Genomic DNA, 23,412 nt, shown 5'->3' with positions numbered 1-23,412 from the left:
AATATTATTATAGATATCCATTATTATTCTTTCAATGGAGAACTTAGAATATTACTGTAAAATATAGTTCTTCTTAAGACGGTGTTAGGTGTTCGGTGAGGTTTGAAACGTGTTGAATATTTAATTTATATATCTCATAAACAGACTCCAACAAAACTGTGTTTGCTATTATCTTGCTTGATTGTTTTCAATGATTCCAAGATTTAACTAACTAATTTGAGTTCAATATCTAAACATCTGTTGCTGATAATGAGACTCTAGTTTTTTTCTTAGCAAACCAAGCATCAAAATCAAGCGTTGTTCATGTGTGTTTGCTTCCTGTTAAATACACTACCGAGAATTCGAACTTTGATAAAAGACAAACACTTAATTTGATTGAAAAGAACACGGTAAAGTTTGAGAAGGTTTACATTTGTTGAGCAACTTATTATACCATTTACATATTGCAAGAGCAGATCAACGTAATCTAAGTATGCTTTTATACTGTCCAAGAAGAAGCCACCGCTCACGGATAAATAATATACAGCGGAAGGATACATTGTCATCTGTGACCGTTCTCTGTTCAGGGTGAAGCCACAGCACACAGTACAGTATAGGGATACATTGTTCTCTGCGATTGTTCATAGTTAAAAACGAAGCCACAGAACGCGACTGAGCAAAGTTCAGCATATGGATACCACTGTGACCGTTCACTGTTCAGGGACAAGCCACCGCCGCTCACGACTGAACTATATACAGATATATTGTTTTCTTTAACCAGGGAGAAGCCACAGCTCGCAATTGAACAATCACGGTACAATATAAGGTATGGGACGCCGGAGCTGTTTTTGTCGGGACATTTTATGTTATCATGACAAAATATCAGAATGTGGTGTTAACTTTTCAAAACAGTATCTTATTATGTTAAAATAACTATGTTATCATGTCAAAGTATGGTGTTAACTTGTCAAAAACAGCATATTATTATGTTAACTAGTCATGCCATTAGGGGTGCATTGCGCTCTGTGACCGATCGCTGTTCAGGGACAAGCCACTGTTCACGACTAAACTATTTACATCGTAGGAATATATTGTTCTCCTTGATCGTCCACTGTTCAGGGAGAAGCCATCGTTCATGAATGGAATAAGTACAGCGTATTTATGCATTAATTAATTTCATTGACCGTACATTGTTCAGATAGAATCCAACGTTCGCGGTTGAACCATGTACAGTGCAGGGATACATAGTCCTTTTTGACCGTTCAGGAAGAGGCCGCTATTCGCGTTTGAACAATGTGCAGCGTAGAAATACATTTTCCACTACGATCATTCATTTCTAATTCATGTGAACCCGATAAATGCACTTAAACATCACTACAATAAATATCTGGCTTCTATATGTAATTTCGTATTGAACGCAGTGACGGGTAGGACAAATACATTTTAATATTCTATATCTTTCATGGTTAAACGATTTTTAAAGCCTCACGGGATCGGCAAATATTGATGCAGTCATGACGATATTTAGGTGCACTAAAGGCATATTTGAAAAAGCGTTTCATACTCCGTCGCGTCTTGGAATTTCAAAATTAAACTCCTCAATTAATTGATCAGGATCTGGGATAAATATCAGTTATTCATAAAATGGGAGGTTGGTACTTTACTATTATATCTTATATTTTGCATGCAACAGTAACTTTTTATCTATGTCACCTTAATTTTGTCATTTTAGTTTGTTCATTTTTATTCAGACGTATTAGGTACATACATGACTGGATTTAGAATATATAAAATGTCTGATATCTGATAATGTCATGTCCATTTTCTGTCTCGGTACCAGAGTAAAAAAAACAACATTTGACTAGAGTTTCTTGGCAATTCAAGTTGTTGAGATGCTGTACTTTTAAACAAACATTTAATGTAAGTTAAGAGAGGTTTCATCAGGGTCACCTTAATTTAGACAGTCAATCTCTGTGAAATGGAAATCATCAAGGGAAAATCAACAATACGTAAAAGTCCAACCTGAAAAGCCACATACAAAGAACACAACCAACTATACAACTCTCAGCACGGACATGCGTACCTTTTACATGTATAAAACAATGCATGAAGTTCGAGACCTATAATTTTGCATGTATAGAGTTATTGTTTAAGACTTGACCAAAGAAAATCCTGCTATACTTCAGAAAATCAACCTAACATAGATTATGAGGTGGAAAAGACAGAGCTGAAGAAGAGTGTTGGAGTGGTATCAGGAGTAGCTTTAATTGTCGGCACCATGATAGGTATCATTTAACAAAATATTTCATATCTTAAATGGTTTTAATCTACTACCGAGTGTCATTTAACAGGATAATACATATGAAATGTAATAACTATGATCATTATTAACATAAAAGAAGGTATAACTAAATTTCATCAGTATACTTGAAAGTAATATTTAAGGGGACAATGTGCATATAAAATGTAAAACTATGCTATGAAGCAAAATGTCATTTATTTAACTTTATCGTAAATTTACTTATAGCAACATTTGTCACAGCAACACTACATGTGATATCTTGAAGAATTGATTGTTGATGGTTCAAGCTTTATTGCATTAATAGCCTGTCGCCAGCCATGTGCAACAGACTGTATACATACAACTTTCTTTGAAATGTATAATTAAATCTATGGAAGCATACAACATTATCAAGCAAAATAATAGCTAGGTCTGTTCATATAACGTTATGAAATATGCAACATCAGTGACTTCCAGACGCATCGGCTTACACAGAACTCCATTTTCAAAGATATGATCGAAAATAATTCGGGATACCCCCTTAAAAACAAAAATACTGTAAACGACAAATCCATGTGTGATATAAAGATTACAGCCGCCGCAGTCGGTTTAAAATAATGCACTTAAAGAAAATGAACTTGACAGAAAATATCTAATATTTCAAATAAGATGTGTTCATGCACAACCACTTGTGGTTAAACCCCATTACACATTTTGTTGATTGCATTTCTTTATTGCTTTCTATTCAGCTGCCGTTACGTTCCGTATTTCTGAGGCAATGATAAAATCTCATTAAAAATTTTATAGACTATATTACATAGCGGTCTATCGCTGTTATGAAAATAAGTATGGGCCGTGATGCATAATATGATAGAAAAAAAATAGTTTTATCGTACCGGGCGATACTGTTGTTATATTCACAACTGCCGTGATGTACTGACATTGACCTTAACCTTAAGCTTACTGGCGGCAATTGATTTTGCCTTTGCGACCAGTGCAGACCAAGATCAGCCTGCACGTCCGCGCAGGCTGATCATGGTCTGCACTGTTTGCTAATCAATCAGTAAATATTTAGTGAACACCCCTTTGAATAATAAGTAGTATGGCCAAAACTGAATGATGGACACGTCCATTTTAGAACTTTAGCAGGCTAAGGGTTCAAATGTATGATAAGATTAGCGTTTAGTAAAAGCTAGTTGGTGGCCTGTTTATTATGCTAACTGAGACAGTGAAGTACACATACCGGTATAACATCGACCAGTCTAGAAAAAAGATAAAAAGAAAGTACCACTTCCATTTAGGAAGAGTGTCTGTCGGTTATATATTGCAAAAGCTGGTTCTAAGCTGGTCAATGCATTTGCCTTTGCGTGCAAAGAAAGCAAGATAAAATTGTAACCACGGGATTCGAAAGCTTTGCGTTGTTTTTAAATCAAAATCCTGTCCTAATACCGATCCGTTGGGACGGGCCGGAATGAGGCGAAAATCACAATGGAAATAATGCAGTCTGTCTTCTTTCCAGGATCTGGTGTATTTATATCTCCGAAAGGCGTCTTGGAAGGCACAGGTTCCATAGGATTCAGCCTTATCATCTGGGCATTTTGTGGTTTACTTTCTACACTCGGTAATATAATCGTAGCAGGTTTAGATATATACTAATGATATTTTGTGATCCATTTCTATTCTCGGTTACTAGTATATAATCATAGCAGTTACAGATATATACTAACGAAGCATATGATAAGCTTTAAAAGGACCATGACGGCAATTGATAAATATAAAGATTTATAATTAAGGAAAAACTGTATAAATCATCTCATGGTTTGATATCTTATCAATTTGTTAAAGCAATAACAACATGCTAATTTTCTTTATATGTTTTAACTGCTGGAAAAAATTAAGAGTTAATTGACAGTTTTCCACTTAAGGTATTGGACCCCTAATACTAATGTTTAAAAAATAGCATTTGCTTGATATATTCTTGAAGTTGACCATGTTTCACACTGTGTTGCAAATTTTTAACAACTTTTACCGTGCCGTTTTTTGTAAATTTTGTATAATTTATGGTATTTTCTCACTCTAAAGAAGAGACAAATTTCAATGTGATGGCCACTATTTAAAACGTTTGCAGAGAATTCATTACGGCATTAATTTTGATAAAAGAAACAGCAAACTATTGTAAATCATTTATAAAACATAAAATAAAACTGTAAAAATTATTTTTTGTAGGGTGCCTCAAGTAAACAGATTTAATGAGACAAAATTCTAACTCCAACATTGAAAAATTAAGGTCGAATCCTGTGGGTCTGTTTTTAATTTTGCTCACTTTATTCAAAAATAACCTTGGGGCAATAATAAAACCTACCTGCATTTCTTTCAGAATATGTACTCTAAAGAATGAAGGCAAAATAGAGAACATTTACCGCACATAACTCAGTATTTTTAAAGATGTCTAACTCTACCCCTCCTGATTCAGAGGTAAATTCACATTGAACAGCAAAAATCGCTTATAAAACGAAAATTTTCCACTTTTGTACCATACATCCATAATAAGTCTTGAAAGAAGTAAAAACTTACTAGAAAAAAGGAAAATATGGAAAAACATTTTGGTCCAAGTTTGGTTTGAACCTACGCCCCCCACCCCCCCCCTGAAAATTGCAGTCAAAGAAGGTTTATGGTAGGAATTCAATACTCTTCAAAAAGGAGATACTCTATTACAGGTCCAATACCTTAAATTCGCTAAATATAAGTTAAATCGAAAGCAGTTTGAACAGAATTACGTAAAACCATCTAATATAAATGGCCGATACGCTTTTAAAGTGATTTAAATGTCGGCCAAGCTGTATCTCAATTAAAGGTATGCCTCGTAAGAACGTTAGCTGACTTGGAACAGTGTATTACTAGTCTATTTGTGCTTTTACTATACCAGGAGCTCTCGCTTATGCTGAATTAGGAACAAGCATTCCTCGTTCAGGTGGCGAACATGCGTATCTGATGTATATCTTTGGGGAAAGGTCCGGGAAAATGGGAAAGTTGCCTGCTTTTCTCTTCGATTGGGTAAATACACTTATTTAGTCGGTACATTGCATTTCGATTCCATTTAGTTCGTATGTTCGTTTTTAAATAACTGTTACAATAACTACTATAACAACACTGCAGAGTCGAAGTACTGGGAGACGTTTTAAAGCCGCCAGACGGCACATAAAGACTGCTGCTGTGATAAGTGAGAAAATATTTTAGAAGATCCACTGAAAGCATAAAAAGCACATAAAGCACAATTCTAATTAAGAATGTTCATGATGGATTTTCTTTTTTGATTCGCATTGCTGTTTTGCTGCAGTCAACATCTATTGTATTTACATCTTTTGTACATGTATTTATTCAAAGAAATTGTTATTCTTCAGATGGCGTTGTTTATTTTGAGACCTACGATGTTCACAGTAGCGATGCTATCAATGGGAACCTACACAGTGAAGCCATTTTTCCCGGGTTGTACTGACGTTCCAGATCTTCCTGTCAAACTTATCACAATAGCTGCAATGTGTTAGTATACTGTCGTCTTTATTTTAAGTGTCCGAATTCCCTATCAATTTAGTTACCAGATTAGCTTTTACTTACTTCATTGAATCTGTTGAAAATCTGCGAAATCAAGCCCTGTCCATTCTTGAACATTATACGCCCAGCTTTTCTTTGGCCTTCCCTGTTTCCTTCCCCCTTCTACTGCCCCTTGTAAGATAGTCTTTGCCAGTCCGGAACTTCTTGTGACATGGCCGTACCATTGTAGCTTCCTCCTTTTGATCATTGTCAGTAGATCAAGATGAGGCCCAATAGCTTGTGTTATTTGTGACCTGACTTCTATATTTTTAAAAACAATAACAACAACAAAAAATCATTTCTCTGTCGACCTTTTTTTTTTTTTAGATCGTTTCGAGTTAAAAGTTCATACTTACATGACCTTGTTATACTGATATTAGAAATAATTCTTTTAATATGGTAAAAAATAATTAGCTTACTGTATCAGTTTGTATTTTCTCATATAATTGGATTACAGTTCAGTCTCTCAACATTACGCAGTAGTAAGAATATCTTAATATTGCTATTTGACTTTGTATATAGTTATTTCATTCATGTATATGTCATGGTATACTTGTGTAAGTTCTGTTCTGTTCTGTTATTTACTTCAGTGCTACTAGCAGCTATCAATATATACAGTGTGAAACTGGCGACGAGATTACAGCTTATAACAACTGCCAGTAAACTACTCGCCATCACAATCATTGCTGTCGGTGGAACGTATCAACTTTGTGTTGGTATTGACTTACTTAATTTTCATAAACATAAAGCAAGAAACTTTTATATCTATTTGTGGTAATCGAATCTATAAACGTTGAAAATAATCTCATGAGACGAGTACACAAGCTCTTACAATATTAAATCTTGAAGGGTGGTACTGTTTTTCATTCCAAACAACTCTAAAGTTGTAATTAGAAGTAACATAATTAAAAATATTCGTGTTTTTTTACAAAAATTATGGCGTGTCACACTATATGACACTAACCACAGCCTCTTGTATTGTTTTCTTAAGGTTTTCATTCAAATGTCCTTTGTTTTGTTTTGCATTTCGTTTGTAATGTTTACAAGTGATACATTTCTTGTCCAGAGAAGACATTGGAAATAAGTGATATTTTCGCCGACACAAAGAAAGATGCATCTCTCATTTCGACTGCATTCTACAACAGTCTTTGGGCATACGATGGCTGGTAGGTGGCTTCATTTTGAAGTATTTTGCCGATCATACGAGAATCATACCGGATGATCCCAAAAGCGGAAACTTTGTCAGTTGATAACTTTAATAATATCACAATATACCGAAAGAAGGATTTCGTCTTTTCAGTTTTGGGATGGTGAATAAATACCCAAGTAGTCTTGTCTGACTTATCTGTCGTAGGGCTATTTGGTATAATCTTTAGAAGCCAGTTGTAACTTTCTCACAAGACAAAACCACGGTTGAGGGATGGAGTTTATATCGGTATCGAGCAAGTAATCTGAAGTCTAAAGTCACGTTGTTCAGTTGTTTGTCGACTAAATTTTGTTATCAAGCAGTTTACTGATAAAATTTTGACAACTTTGAGTAACTAAAGTTTGATCAATCTGAAGTAATTTTATTTCTTTTGTCAATATCATCTGTGAGAATAAATGTGTTATATTTCTCAGTATACTGTGTGGCAATGGCTGAAAACGTTGTAGGTTCGAACTGGTCGTATGACGAAATATTTCTTATTTACATATATGCGGAAAATGCATTGATTTTATGTTTTCAGGAATAATCTTAACTTCATTACAGAAGAAATAAAAAGCCCAGAAAAGTAAGTGTTGATATACAGTGATATATTTTAAATTTAGATATAATGGAAGTTGTTTAACAGTATTACTGAACTTTTATTAAATCATAAATTCAACCAATTTACAAGGAATGATTAAATTATTGGTATGTATGTGTAACATGTATCAAAAAGTTTTTTTTTGCAATTATAGAATATGTAAATCTTTTATTATTGAAAAGATATATGTTTGATTTTTTTTATTATATATTCCTATAAATATCATCTTTTGTTGATTATAAATGTTCTCAAGTAGAAATCCCCCAATTATATCCATATGTCTTAATCCTTACCCTGCTAAATTTTTATAATAACTTGTCCGTCTTTCAATTTGGACAGTATCATTAACTGTTAAAAGGGGTGCACACCAGAAAGTTACTGACTGAATGGCGAACAGTGAAGATCATGATCAGACTGCACTGATGTGCAGGCATATCATGATCTGCACTGGTCACAAAGGCAGAATCAGTCGTTTCAAGCACGGTAAGGGTTAACGGAATTAGGATATCTTGATTTGTTTGTTTTGGGTTTGACGCCGTTTTTCAACAGTATTTCAGTTATGTAACGGCGGGCAGTTAACCTAACCAGTGTTCCTGGATTCCGTACCAGTACAAACCTGTTCTCCGCAAGTAACTGCCGACTTCCCCACATGAATCAGAGGTGGAGGACGAATGATTTCAGACACAATGTTTTTATCAAATCGTCACGGAGAACATAAGCCTCGCCCAGGGCCTCATGACCCCGTGATCCGTATGTCTGCGCTCTACCTATTGAGCTAAGCGGGCGGGCTAGGATATCTTGAAATTGATGTTGAATATATTACTTGTACAGTATCATCATGGTTCCTTATTGAATTAAATTACCATTAAACTTCTGTATCAACAGCACATATGTTTGTCTTAAAAGGTTATTTAAACATTTTAGGTAGTTGTGTCCTGCAATGAACGTTAAATATTTCTGGAAATGGCAATGTGATTGATCAAATGTGCTTCATCTTTAGCTATACTATTAATATTAATGTATACAACATTCCTTTTTATGTTTATCTAATGTTTATCAATGACAGGGTAATATACGAATGCGATCGGCCAGTATTGCAAGAAGATATTCCGCAATCGTTTGACGACCTTCGTATATATATGACGTCTACGTCAGAACGCGCGGACGTTCAGCTTGTAATTACGGGATATCTATCATTATTGTCAACTACATGATAATTTAACCATTTTCATTAGTCACATGAAAGGCTATGTTTAAATTTCATATCTTATCATGACATGAAATTTATTCACGTTCTTCAAAATATAACTTATACATGTATAAAAGCTTAAGTAATGGGGAAAAACAATAGCTAATGAAGGACAGCAGCAAGTTATTTTCAGTAAAAAAGTTAGATAAGTGAAAAGAGTGACACTCAAAAGTATTGAGGGGGCTACAATTTCGCTTTAACCTAAGTAACAGTCATAGAACTTTTCCCTTTTAAGAACATATAACCAGAATAAGCTATTCCAAATAGTGGTTACTGAGATACAAACTTAAAGTGCAAAATAGTTTTATAAAAACCGTGCATTAGCGGTTACCTAGAAAACCATCTTATATACAATATTTTAAACAAACCCGTCTAACGACACAGACTCATAGATGCATTCAATAAATCTACCATCAGTAGAGCTAAAATGCTAAAATGTGTAATTGTTTTGTCCTCTGCTACAACACCATTGAAATAAATGCACTCATTATAAAAGAGATTGTGTCAGAGATCGGTTCCCATTGTTAATGATCAGTATAATATTCATCATGTGATTTACATACCAAACCTGTCACAGCAACAGACTCGTTTTAATGATGTTTCAGAAACTTACCAAGATGTATAATGCTTGGTATACCATTGACGACATTCGCATACCTGATTGCTAACGTAGGGTATTTTGCTGTACTAACAAAACCCGAGATCCTAGCTTCCCCTGCCGTTGCTGTTGTAAGTAAAATTGAAATGATTTAATCTGTTGTAATTCTAAACCATACTTAATGCAACATGTAAACAGAGACCAACTTGTTTCATATTCCAATATAACCCTTTGCAGTGTATTTCAACTTGCAAATAAAGTCAATAACTATTTTGGTCTCCGAGCGTGGGCTTTATATGCATATTTGATGGTTGTTGTGTTAACATTTTTGAGAATTTTGAAAATTGGGTCCATGTGCTAATATTTAGTAATACCACAGTAATGAAACCTTTTTGTTAGCACTTCGTTGGCTTGAAATTAGTATGAGAATGGACATATTGGGTACAGACATTATGGGAAAACGTTGTCATTTTCATTTAAATTCTAGTTTCAATAATTTTACCAATACGTACATTTTATGGCAATCCAGAAATTCACATGCTTGTCATTATCAGAATAAAGTAATTTTATCACGTTTGACATCGCGGGAGTTACATAAAATTAATAATACACGAGCGTAATAAAGCTTTGATGTCGAAGTCGTGTATTAAAACGGTCTTAAGTGCAATCCTATTCCATTCTAGTTTTGGACCTATGTCCTAGGACTAACTTAAGACTCTCCATGAAACGCGGACCAGGAGACGTTCATCAAATTGTATTGTTTATAATAGTGAAAAACGGTAGAATTTTTTTATGTTCCTGCAGGAAAAGCTAAAATGTGATAAAAAGAATATTACATTTGTGACTTTCCACATTGAAATCATTTAACTCGTTGAATAAAATTGATAAAATGCTTTGCAGAGCCTCGCATTTTATTATTATATTCAACTCCTTCAATAAATTCAATATGAAAAGACACATATGTAATATCCTCTATTTACATCGTCATTAGATCGTGTTTCTTCTTGTAGTTGTTACTTTTTTTTTTAAATTATAGTTTTTTGATTGAAATGTATGTTTATCTAAGTATTGTCATTGTTTTGTTTTGTCTGAGAATATGCTGTCTCTAATATATGTAAAATGTAAAAGAGAAGAACAAATATGAGCGACCCGGTTTTGACGTATTTTGCGTAAGGGATTGTATATATGATATTTTCCAGGTATTGTACAATTGTTGTGTTTACAACTATAAATTTGCTTTCCAATTCTGTCAGTTGTCATGGTTATCATGTTGATGACTTAAGGAAAATATGATGAAAATTTATTTCTGTTATTTTGTTGATTTTAGTTTCACAAAATATTTAACTAGTTAGTATTTTATTATGAATACTCGTAACTAAAACGTAAAACCAAGAGAAGAAGGGTCGCGAAAAATTACCTGTTTTAAAAAAGTGTGCTATTACCGGGATATCTAAAAGTACACTGTATATGTTTCTAATTCCCCTGTTTGCGTTTAACAAGTATCTCAAACTGTTAACAAATAAGTAATATAATTTTGCTAAAACTTTGAGAAACTTGTTAAGAAAAAGAATTTTATATATATTACGACAGAATGAGGAAAATACTTTTTGTGAGTATTAAATGTTGAAAAGAAATTCTTTTTCCATTGAAGACCTGGTCGAATTACCTGTTAGGAATGATGTCCTGGATCATGCCAATATTTGTGATACTATCTTGCTTTGGTGCAGCGAATGGTGTACTGTTTGCAACAGGCAGGTATGTTGATATGATTTAACCCTTACCCTGCTAAATTTCTATAATTAACTTCTCACAGAAATAACCATCCAAAATTTTGCAGTGTTGTGATCATCTAAAAATACTTTTATTTCATTTACCAGTCACTGATAGATAAAATTGACAAAAACAATGAACATATACCAGTATTTGAAAACTATGAAATATAACATAATGTATGTATATAACTATGTATTTTTTTCAGATTGTGTTTTGCAGCAGCAAGGGACAAAAACTTACCATCAGTACTTTCCTATATTCAAATAAAAAGACTTACACCTATGCCTTCCATAATGTTCACAGTAAGTGACTGTGTACATGTAATTCTAATATTAAATGCAAACCACACAGCTATTTTGAAAAAGAACGAACAAAAATGTTAAAGGCTTTTTGCATTTTGGGATTATGCAGTCTATTCCTTAGAATTCTGCATAAGCCGGTGTTAGGGGAAGGACAGGTGTTGCACATTTCATTACCACTGCTATTAATTTACGTGGTTGCAATATATGCTTCTTAAGATTAATTAGTGATTGTATATACCTAATGGGTAAGTTCACATCGGAGCTCAAGGGTAGAATAGAGACCGGCTCTATACTCGATAACCCACTTGAACGGTATAAGTTAGTAGACCAATCGTATCTCCCCTGTTGAAGAGCTGAAGTCTGCAAACTCCACGGCGAGGTAGGGTTTACTGGTTCCTTGCTTTTCACGAGTTAAAGCATAGCAAAAGTTCCTTCTAGGGCACATCTATATAAATATAAAATGATCATCTTGTAAAATTTTGGTTGCAATGACTGTTTTATACTGCCAAAGATAACAGGTAAGTATTTACGCTAGTTATTTAACATAAATTGTTAAATCCAACAACAAATTAAATCTGTTACCTCTTTCAGTAGAGTAAATACAGCAATAAGACATTGACCCGGTTAATCTATTATGATTCGATGTGTGAATTCGTTGCCCATAATTAGAGGGCCGCAATGGGGTTTGTTTTCACATATTAACCATGCATTTGAAGGTAACGATAATATTTGGTTGTTTACATTTAAATTTGCTGATATATGTCTATCTGGTCGACTGAATGTACATATGTTATGTTCTTCAAGAATGGAGGAAATAAAAGAATCAATTAATCATCCTCGAGTTTAGTATTGTGTAATCCATGGAGTCGCCTGAATTGAGAAAGAATAGTTTAACATCAGAGGGTATTTCTAAGGTCACGGAGTTTAATTGGCCAGCTTGTAATTACAACAGCTTTGGATATCAGTAGCTCAGTCAAGTGTGACTTGTTGAATTAAGATATTCCTTCTCAAGAGAAGGAATAATCACAGCGCTCAATGTGCAGGGAAAAAAAAGTTTTACATATTTTCAGGGCCCAATTTTTGATTGGTAGGTTACTTTACTGGTGGAAGTAAGTATCATTGATACAAAAGCTTACCCTTCTCTAGAGCTCCGATGTGAACTTGCCCATATAGATCTACTTTTAGCGCAATGTGTTGTTACATGTTACTTTCTTGATTGATAAACATGGCATTTTAAGGGATATACTACACAATTATGTTTGCATAAGATATGTATTTGAGTTTTAGCGTTAAAACCAACAAATTGAATACACACTTTACAAAACGTATTCGTTGGCACTGTCTTACATGTTTTCTGAAGTGCATTTCTCAGAATTGGCCTGCGATTAGAAAATAACATAAACTATATTAAAAGTGTAAAAGGAAAAGCAAAGTCAAATTCTTGCATAAAATGTCTATACTAAAGCTTTGTCAACCATTCGTTTCATTTTGTATACAAGTTCATAATTGTCTTCATTCTAGGTCGTTATCTCCATTTTTATTGTGCTGCCAGGGGATCTCAGTACTTTGATAGATTTCTATGGCTTCTCTGTCTGGGTATGGTACTGTATCACATTAGCAGCGTTACTAGTGCTCAGAAAAACACAACCAGGTTTACACCGGCCTTATAAGGTGCAAAGATTTATTCTATCTTATTTTTGCGTGTTGGCCGATATAAAGTAACTTGTTTAAATTCTAGCTACATCATATAGACTTTTTCCATACTTACCCTTCGAAATTAATTATATACCCAATAGATACAGCAAGTATTAAACTCAAAACTAGTGGAATTTCTATAAACATTGACCAAGGAAATGTAAGCTAAAAATTTAATACTATAAATTATACAGCTTTTATTTCAATATCCATAAAACATTAGTCGGTTCAAACTTACTCTAAAATGTCATTCTTCGTTCGAATATCTAATGTCTATATCACAGATCCCATATTTTCGTGAGTTTCAAAATTTCTGTATGCCACTTTTGGTATTGGGAGGTCATTTACATTTATAGACGTTTAAACTGGAGCCTTATTTTTCACTGAAAACAAAGCTGAAAGACCGCTAACCTTGATGCTCCATAACATTAACACATGAAAGCAAGCTCCATGGCTCTAACCCACCAAACCAACAACAGCAAGATCAGTACTGAATTGTCACAACAGGCATAGGCACTAATGCACTATACTTTACTAGTTCCCGCCAAAATCGTTGATGTTCCTTTATTCAATAAGTCTTTATTTGATTTTTTGAATCTGTTATAGTTGTACGTATGTTGCGCTTGTAACTTGTTTCAGGTTCCCATAGTCATACCAGTCATCGTTCTTATAATCGGCTTGTATCTGACGATCAGCCCAATAATACAGACTGGTAGAATAACCTTCTTCTATGCCATAATGTTCATGCTGTCTGGAGTGATAGTCTACTTCCCATTCATATACTACAACATGCATATCAACGGCAAAGGTAACTTTCCTTAACTTTTCATAAAGTGAAATTATTCCGAGAAGCTGTTTTCCGACATTCCCCTTAATTCATATAACAGAAAAGTAACTTTTGGTGTGAAATGTATGAAGTGTCAAGAAACGCAACTAATATGGTGTGCTCTAACTTAATTATAAAATATGCATGGTAAAAACTATTTAACATTTGTTTTAACTTCAATAAATCTTTTCTATAATGTTTATTAAAAGGTGCAATATTTCACTATTCTTAAATTTGTATTTCAGATAGAATATACAAAGCCTTGCAGAAGCTGCTTCAAATTGTTCCAACGTAATAGTATTGACATAGAACCTTCGTAACATAGTGACCGCATAACATCTAAATTTGTAACTATTTGTGTAAATAATCAATTATTATATTAAACTATTATTTAGTTTTGTTGCTTTGTTTTGGTTTACTTTTGTTTAAATAGCACACTCCTCCTTCCTAAAGGTTTTTTTTACCTCAGTGAATTCTGTGTTGATATCCTACTTACTTTAAATAATTTTGTTTAAATCCAAAGCTTTGATTTCACCTGAAAAAGTAAAACACATTGGGATCTCCCTTAGAAACCACAGTTGCAAACAACAAATTTCTCGTTTGGGTGTTTGTAATATTAGTGGGGAAAATAGTGCAAGATACAAAAGATGCATCAACTCTAGCAGCTTCCCTGGTTCTTTAACGTTCCAGGTGTAAAGCACACGTAAATGGAACTCTTATACCAATGTTAGTAATTTTTGGTTTGAACAGCGGGGGCTCAAACTAACAGACAGCGTTAGTACTAGACCACTTTGTTAATAAGCTTAGTATCTTTTTATAACTCTTTTCAGCATCATATAATTTAAACTTTGGTCAGTTTGATAACATATATAAATAAATCTAATTTGCAGAAATTAAATATTATCTGTGGAGATAATCATTTCATCAAAGCTCGAAGAGACAGGTTATGAAATGAGTGATGCTCATCCATTCACTCGATGTCTCCCAATAAATGATCCATCGAATATGTTAGCTAACTTCCCTAGATATTTAAAATACCATAAATCCTACCAGACAAATCTCTTTATGGGATATTTAGTATTACACGAGAATGCAATAAGTCAAAAACAGTATACATTATCAGGAAAAGAAAAACACTTCGATCTGCGTAACAAAAGAATCACGTAACACGTACCAATAAAAACACCCTTTAAGGAGTATGATAAGTTATTTTGTACATGAATCATGAAGCAGATGAGTCTTATATTGTCACTTCCTTTGGAAATATTAAACAAGCAATTGCTTGTAAGGAAATTGTTACATGTGCAATTATAACATAACACTCAATATGAAAGAATTTATAAACATTTTAGATATTTTTTCTCATAGCTTCATACCGTTCCATATGGTGCACTATCCGTTTATAACTAGCATGAATAAGTTTCAAATAACGTATAGTATTTATCAAACTCTCAAGCTTAGCGAATAATTTATGGCATCATGTTATCTTTTCTCGTTCAAAAACAATTTCAAAGGCTATCTTATGGAGATGGCTGCTTAGCTGTCGGTACATTCCGTTCTTTGTGCACAGCACAGTAAATCAGTAAACAATGAAAAATATTGCTACTTATTTCAACTACTGTTCACAATTACGAATAACAGCAAAACGTTTCACAGTCTAGCATTAAACTGCTGTTATTGTCACTTTTGGGGGTGTTTTAACAGGAGAGAAAACGTTTGTTAACAGAGAGATTCTGGCGCTCACGTGCTGTTATTATGCACATTCCGTGGCAAAGCGTAAACGTATTACGGCCCCAAAACGAATAATTAAAAAGGAAATGACATCAACGTGAAAAAAAACATAGACTTTACCGCGCATTTCATGAAAATTTAATGACGTTGAGGGACAATTTATTCATTTACCTGGGTTTTACGCATTTTATTCTAGAAAAGTGTTAGTGCATGTTCTTTTCGTGTTATAACATCTTCAAAATCCCTCGGGATTCTGCAGATATTATAACACAAAAAACATGCGTTATCCCTACAATGGTACAAAATAAAGAAATAAAAAATGTGTATCTAATAACGTTATTTATGTTAAAGCAGCAGACGCAATCGGTTGGATACACCATGAAATTTATATGATGATTGCATGTCAGACGTATATTAACGCTAGAGATTAATATACGGGTTGGTATAGCGTATACGATAATTAGTAAAAAATAACAATAGTAAAACAGCTAACTGGTATTCCAATGGGGACTGACTTCGCTCCTCTACTGCTATTATTAACGATATTTCATAAGATTCTCCACTAGGACATAGTTTGACATTATTAAATTTTTACTTTAATCTCAAGATACCTTGATGAAATTTTAAAAAAGGACAACCTATATTTTCAGAAATGTTGAACACATTTATTCTTATTTCAACTTAAAAGAGCGAATATTTCAGATTTAGAAGCGGCGTTTTTGGACATACATTAACCAGTTGTTTAGAATCAAAAGTACTTGATTAAAGAAACGATTTAAACTTTGAAATTGTCAGTTTCCCCCATCTTGACAGAGATGACCCTCGAGTAACATAATACGGAGTTTAAATATCATAATATATTCTTTTTGCAGGAGCTCATTTGAAGGTAGAGTATTTTAAGTACAGAAATTTTTATATCACAAAACATTTATTTATTTATTTATTTATTTGGGTTTTACGGCGCACCAACACAGTATAGGCTATATGGCGCCAAACAGGACTACAAATTTTGGTTTAACATCTCATTTACATCGAAATAAAACATGAGGTATGGAATCAAAATTTGCATACCTGCTGGAATCACAGAGTTACAGCAAAACCAAGTGTTAAGACCCTAATAGTCGCCTTTTACGATCATGCAAGGGTAAGGCAGTGGTTCCAATTCTTTTCATACACAGATCGTCCAAGAACAACATGGGGCATATCACAAAACAGTAGATACAATAAAGGTTACTGCCATAAACTACAGAAGGCTGTCATTACATTAAATCACAGATCTCCGACATTTTAACAATATATAAAACAAACCTTAAAACACTTTTATGTATTTTAAAATCTGGTAGAAAATTCATCGAAGGAAGATAAGTGGAAAAAATCATAAAGCACAGTGCATGTTTTGTGACTGACACCCCGCCACACCCGCTGTTTAATGGTGTGAAGACTACTCATGTGTTAGACTCCATGATACCGTTATCCTTATTTCTCCAGAAAACAGACTGGCTTAGTGGATTGTTTTTGTCTTGCAGCTTGCTTAATCGTGCTCATAAAAGTTGTGCTCCTGCTGCTCTGACATCATATAAGTTATTGAGTACATTTATATGGTCTACATGTTTTATTTTATACAGTCTGGTATTTTGTCACTCTTTTACAGCTTATCTCAGCGGGGATTTACATTATTTACCTGACTTCTTTAACTAGTTTTAAATAAGGTAAGTGTAAGGTTGACATGCCACGCGTTTAACCTCATCCCCCATATGCAATGTATATCGTCTAGTATCATATGTATATATGAGTATGCTAGTAGTGTAACTTCTAACTTCCCGTAAACTCCGCCTCTTCCCTTTTTATACTCTTCCCTCTTTACTTACCATTTCGCCTTTACCACAAGCTCACATTAAAATGAATTTGTTAAAGGGTATCTGAAGCAAAATATCTATCCACTGCAAGTTTTGGTTGTGCTTGGCCTTCCTTGCAATGTTTGGCTCTGACTGAGTTTGCTGTGCTCAGTGTTCCCAGATATTCTACACTTACCTTTTAGTGATTGATAGTATGCGGGCTACATTTTAAAAAGTATTTATCGAACCTCATTTTAAGAATTTAAAAATATCTATTTTTAGTGAGAAAAAAAATGAAGACACAAAAATGGAGATGTAATGTAATGCCCATGTCAGTCATAGACTTCATGATAGCAGATGAGTGGATGTAATATAAAAATGAAAAAAATATTGTGTTAACAAGCATTTCCTCTCGCGGACGGATGCGAGGTATCATAATTATGTATCACGTACTTCGACCGGATATCTGCAACAATAGCTATTCAGATGTTGTTATTAATTCTACTAATATTGTAATTATATATCCAGTGTTTTAACATGAGATAATTGTCCTTATGATATTCGTATAAAACTAGTAGGGTAATAATAACACCAGTAAAAATTACTTGATCTCGGCCGTTGCTTTTCATTAAATAATATTCATTTAAACAACGCTTTAATTGGTAAGTCCATATGTGTCTTAGGAAAGTAATACTGACAAAAAACCTCGGACCCCCGCTCTGCCCCCAACGCTCAATTTAACCAAAGCGGACAAAATTTCCATCCTATCTTTCTTTTTTAATTATATCCACTTTTATCTTCATTCCGTTTGAAACTGATAAGACTTTCCTTTAAAATTATGTTTTTCTTAACTTATGTTAATCTGTATTCAGTATTACAGCTTTAATTCAACAAATCAAATGGGGATTTTGTGCGCCTTGGTGATATTGAACATGGGGATATTGTCGAAATTCCCCAAGAATGGAACCTCTAAGCATTTGCCTATATATGTAATAGAGCTGAAGGGCATTGTTCAGTAATCCGCATTCCGGGGATCAAACAAATTTACGTTGCTCTTTTAACAAGGTAGATATTTCCCTAATAAGTTACTCGATTACAAATCAATGAAAATGCGGTGTATTTGATGGTTTATAATCAGACCAGTTAAGGATCATGTAAAGCCTTTGAGACCATCCATCGGGTAAATATTTATTTTGGAAAATATACCTGACAGACCCGTAATATTCATAGCATATAACATACGAAATTGTTTAGAAGAAGAAGTAGCATTTTGTCTTAAAACACATACTTCAACTGTCCACGTCCTACTTTCTAGAAAATATTTTTTCTCTAAATTTGTTTTTGTTGTGCATCTAATATACTTATCTAGGTACTCTGGAAAATAAAAACTAGCTAACTTTTATATTTTTTTAAACATTTTTTTTATTTTGACAGCTCTACTTCCACTTTCATTTTGCATTTTTTTTTAATTTCTTTTAAATGTACATGGTTTGTAATACTTTCAACTCCCGGAGTACATGGAGAAATATGTTAGATACACAATAATCATAAAAGAAATGACAAAATACTTTTGAAAAAGAAGCTTGATATCTCCTACAAAATAGAATGTGAACAGTCAAAGTACATGAAATATAGAACAAAATGTGTTGGTCAAAAGAGAATAACCTGTCTTGAAAGTTTCTTCCACTTCAATTACAAGTATGATATAGATATATTCTTTATGATAAACCAATGCATATGTGGCGTAAAGAAACTAAAACAAAAATTCACACGAGGGGAGGTTTCAAAAGGCTTTACAAGAACCTTAACTGTAAAATTAAAAATTAATCTAATGGAGTATTCCAAATAGATAAAAATTTAGTTAGCTCATCTGAGTTTCACCAATTGCATGAAGTTTTTGTAGATGGTCACACAAGAAAATATCTTTAATATTATTTTGAAATAAGGCCATTTTATCCCACAAGAAGAATTGAAAAGCTTCACCATAAATATGGGCTGGTAATGTGAGCATTGGTGGTGGTGATTGTTGGGGTGGTGAAAGGGATGAAGAATTATAACTGATACCAAGGGAGCATATAAAAAGGACAATAAACTGAAAACTACGATAAGGTTTTAAGGGCTCGGAAGAGGGGCCGCGTTGGTGGTGGTGGTAATGTGGTTGGGAAATTGAGGCTTTAGGCAGAGTGTCACACATTCAATATTTATGTGAAATTATTTTGTATTCTGGTCAGTAGTTTCAGAGGGAAGAAGATTATTTTAATATATCCATATAGTTCTAGAGAGTGGTTAAGGAGGGAATGTTCTTAGAAGAAATCGTGGACAACGGACGGACGGAAGAAAGGACGGACGACAACGACGGACATCCATCAATCCAAGAAGCTCACCATGATTTCTTCAAAGTCAGGTTTTCATATTAGAAATTATAATGATAATACTTTTCAATTTATAACTCTTACTTTTAAAACTTATAAAAAGTAGACATATGTGCTTAGAAGTTCTAAATACCCTCTGACTGAAGCAATTATAAAAAAGTTTAATCTGAGAGATGTCAACCAAACGGACTACCTCAAATGATGAGGAACAAATTTAATGATACGTTCCGAAAAGAAATGCCATCGCACGGTATGAACAAAACAAGGATAACATCTATGGAATCGTCTATGGACTGAGAAATAAGACCTTTTTGTGCAATAAATGTGAAATTATCTGTACCTAGTTATTTGATACATTTTTGGTCCTTCACCTTCGCACCTATATTACCAAATTAAACAGAATTTGAAGATACTTTTGTATCGTTCCTCGCACATATAAATCAGTTTATTTACTTTGTCATGCAACAATACTGCTGTGTTTAATTATGTGAGGATTTGAATATCAGACAGAAGGTAAACTTTTCAATATTTTAACATAAATACTGAAAAAAATGAGATATATGTTTTACCCTTTAGCGTACAAGTTTAGTATTACAGTTTAAAATAATCAGTGTGAAATAAGTTACTTAAATAATCCAAACATGTTCTGCTTGTATAACAAGTTCATATTACTTTGATGTATGACATTCAAAATTTGTATTATGTATTAAGAAAACTTTTATTTGTTTGTCTGTTTTGGGTTTAACGCCGTTTTTCAACAGTGTTTCAGTCATGTAACGGCGGGCAGTTAAACTAACCAGTGTTACTGGATTCTGTACCAGTACAAACCTGGTCTCCACAAATAACTGCCAACTTCCCCATATAAATATCAGAGGCCGAGGACGAATGATGTCAGACACAATGTCTTTTATCAAATCGTCACGGAGAACATACGCCCCGCCCGGGGATCAAGCTCGCGACCCCGCGATCCTTAGAAGAACGCTCTCCCTACTGAGCTAAACGGGCGGGCATTAAGAATACTGAAATTAAATTCTCATGCCGCGGCTGTCAGGATTTCTACCTGCGACCTAACGGATATGACAATATCACGCACGCATAACCAGTCGCATTTAACAAACCAATATCGAAAGATCTTCTTGAAAACTTGTTAAGAATATATTAAGAACTTCCGTTCAATAATTTCATTTGCAAGTATGTATTGATGCTATTAAAATACATTTTCTCAATGTGTTTAATCAAACCTGAAAATGAATCGGTCGTTCAAGTATGCATAAACTAGTCAGTCGTACATTTAGATGTTGCAAAATTTGAGGATTTTAGAACCTTTCCTGGCTGTAGTCATTAAGGGCATAAAAACGGACTTCTTGATTTTATTCTAAGTTTTAGGAAACGCGCAAACTGTAGAATAATAAACTCTTACTTGCATATAGCGCACATTCTTCTACACTAATTTAAGACTGATACTATGTTAGCAAACACATTTAAGTTTACTTAAATCATAGCTTTATAACCTATGTTTATATGAAAATAAAACTATCTGTCAAATGCACGATATACAAACACCTGTATGCAAATTTTGACACCACCGAATGTAAGATTTATCTTTAACACGGTTTTATATATCTTGGTATTCGCCGTAAAACCCAACTCATTCATTCATTATATATCTTGTAGGTAAGGTCTTGTCAATTAGGTAGATTAGTTAGACAGCCAACCGTAGCAAAACTGATATCAGGTAGTGAAGAAGAGGACCAAAAGCACTGTCAAATATATACATAGCTGTTAAATTCTTTTAAGGTCTGCTTGTCACCACCACATAGGAGGGCTATAAAATCCGTTTGTCTTTAAAAAATACGTTTAACGTTAAACAGTCTTGAATTCTATTCATCCATTTATTGGGGAAAAATAGATTTAGAAGGAGCGTCCGCCCGCCGGCCCGGTCGTAAGATGCGCACACTAATGATTTGCACACAGATTTATTTCAATTTAACATTTTAAAGATTTTGCATGTGGCTACAACCACTGGCACCAGACCAGAAAGAAAATGCCTCTATACATGTTATACCCTACCCCTAGGTATTCTGTAAGAACGATGGTCGTGAACGGAAAAGTGCACTTACCCATTTCAATCGTACATTTCTCACCTAAAACGCGCAGTTCGGTGGATGGGACCCTAGCATATTGAACAAGCGGTAATTTATCTTCCATCGTGCACCAGTCACATTGTCTCAATATTTCATATTGCAAAGATATTCCATATATTTTATGCTTTCGTCAACGTTACAGAAAAAACTTGCGTGAACTCCCATAATGAACATCCGGTCCAGAGGTCACAGCAGTGCGCACATGTTTGGCGGAAGGCAAACAAACAAAAACAGAATTCAAAATATTCACAGTTTTACAATTAAACTCGAAATGATGAATGAAATTCATCATGTTTTTGATTTTGAATTTGAAGTCATTCATTGGTATACACATATACTGTTTATTTACTTCGTATTGCACACGTATGCTGCATATACACATTTTAGCGTACACGTGTAGTTAAACGACGACTGACATACATTTTCACATTAGCCAATCAGAATGGTTTTGTAATCTAGATCACCAGGGAAGTTCAACCAAGTTTTTTTTCGGCGACGCCGTCTAAATTCGTTTTCGTTACCTATGTCACGTGACTTCAGTTTGCAAATCAAACTACTTGATAACGCATTATAGATAGTTTAACAAAATGGAAGATTTATGCAACTGTCTGCCTGATTGGACGAGAGTGTCAATTTCTTTCACTCTGTTGATTGTGCTACGCTGAGTGAAATGTAGACAAAGCGTTTATCCTAAACGACGCTGTTCACAGTTTTAAAGCTAACTTTGGCTCAGTATATTTAGCAAGAATATTGATATATCTCAAAATGATAAGTAAGTTTAATAAATATGATTAAAACCTGTTCAAATACCAACATATATCAAATTAAAGAAAAAGCTGAATACGGTCTGCGTATCACATGAATAAGGGTGTGATAAGAGTTTTTTATGTAGAGAAGTTCTTTTTAAAAGATTTTCCTTGTTACAATTGTCGTCTGTATATGAAAAGGTTTCTTGCTTTTATGACTTATTCAGATTGCATATTAAAATGAGTACTTGTTTGCTTTGATATAATTGTTATAAATTATTTAACTGATTTATTATATATGAATATTTTTCTTTAGTATGGTATGCAAATATTGAACTCAGTTGAAATCTGTTTTATTATATATATGCTATATAATGACTGAATCTCATTACACTGAAATGAAGGTACGCTGCATACAGTTTATCTATGTGATATGACTACGGTCAAACTTTGCTTATGAAACAGAAATATTGAAATAATTACAATTGTATGTTTTACTTGAC

General features: G+C 33.8%; 2 protein-coding genes across 2 annotated transcripts in view; both read left to right on the top strand.

Annotated features, from left to right (window-relative positions):
* Positions 1 to 1,349: 1,349 nt before the first annotated feature.
* On the top strand, positions 1,350 to 14,483 carry LOC123550239 (b(0,+)-type amino acid transporter 1-like). The gene is made up of 14 exons (XM_045338668.2): positions 1,350 to 1,630; positions 2,166 to 2,264; positions 3,780 to 3,881; positions 5,187 to 5,314; positions 5,662 to 5,800; positions 6,442 to 6,567; positions 6,918 to 7,017; positions 7,579 to 7,623; positions 9,493 to 9,616; positions 11,137 to 11,240; positions 11,464 to 11,560; positions 13,082 to 13,231; positions 13,895 to 14,063; positions 14,327 to 14,483. Exons 1-14 carry the CDS (start codon positions 1,624 to 1,626, stop codon positions 14,374 to 14,376), a joined length of 1,440 nt encoding a protein of 479 aa, XP_045194603.2. The 5' UTR covers positions 1,350 to 1,623; the 3' UTR covers positions 14,377 to 14,483.
* Positions 14,484 to 20,509: 6,026 nt separating this feature from the next.
* The window catches only part of LOC123549325 (b(0,+)-type amino acid transporter 1-like), a 28,946-nt gene continuing 26,043 nt past the window's right edge, over positions 20,510 to 23,412 (top strand). Inside the window, exon 1 of the mRNA XM_045337325.2 lies at positions 20,510 to 20,532. The gene's annotated coding sequence lies outside the window, so the exon portion shown is untranslated. The remainder of the gene's footprint in view (positions 20,533 to 23,412) is intronic.

Source organism: Mercenaria mercenaria, chromosome 6 (genome assembly GCF_021730395.1).
Source record: "Mercenaria mercenaria strain notata chromosome 6, MADL_Memer_1, whole genome shotgun sequence".
NCBI lineage: Eukaryota > Metazoa > Mollusca > Bivalvia > Venerida > Veneridae > Mercenaria > Mercenaria mercenaria.
The sequence above is the reverse complement of the archived record's forward strand: the minus strand, read 5'-3'. Positions and strand labels throughout refer to the sequence as shown.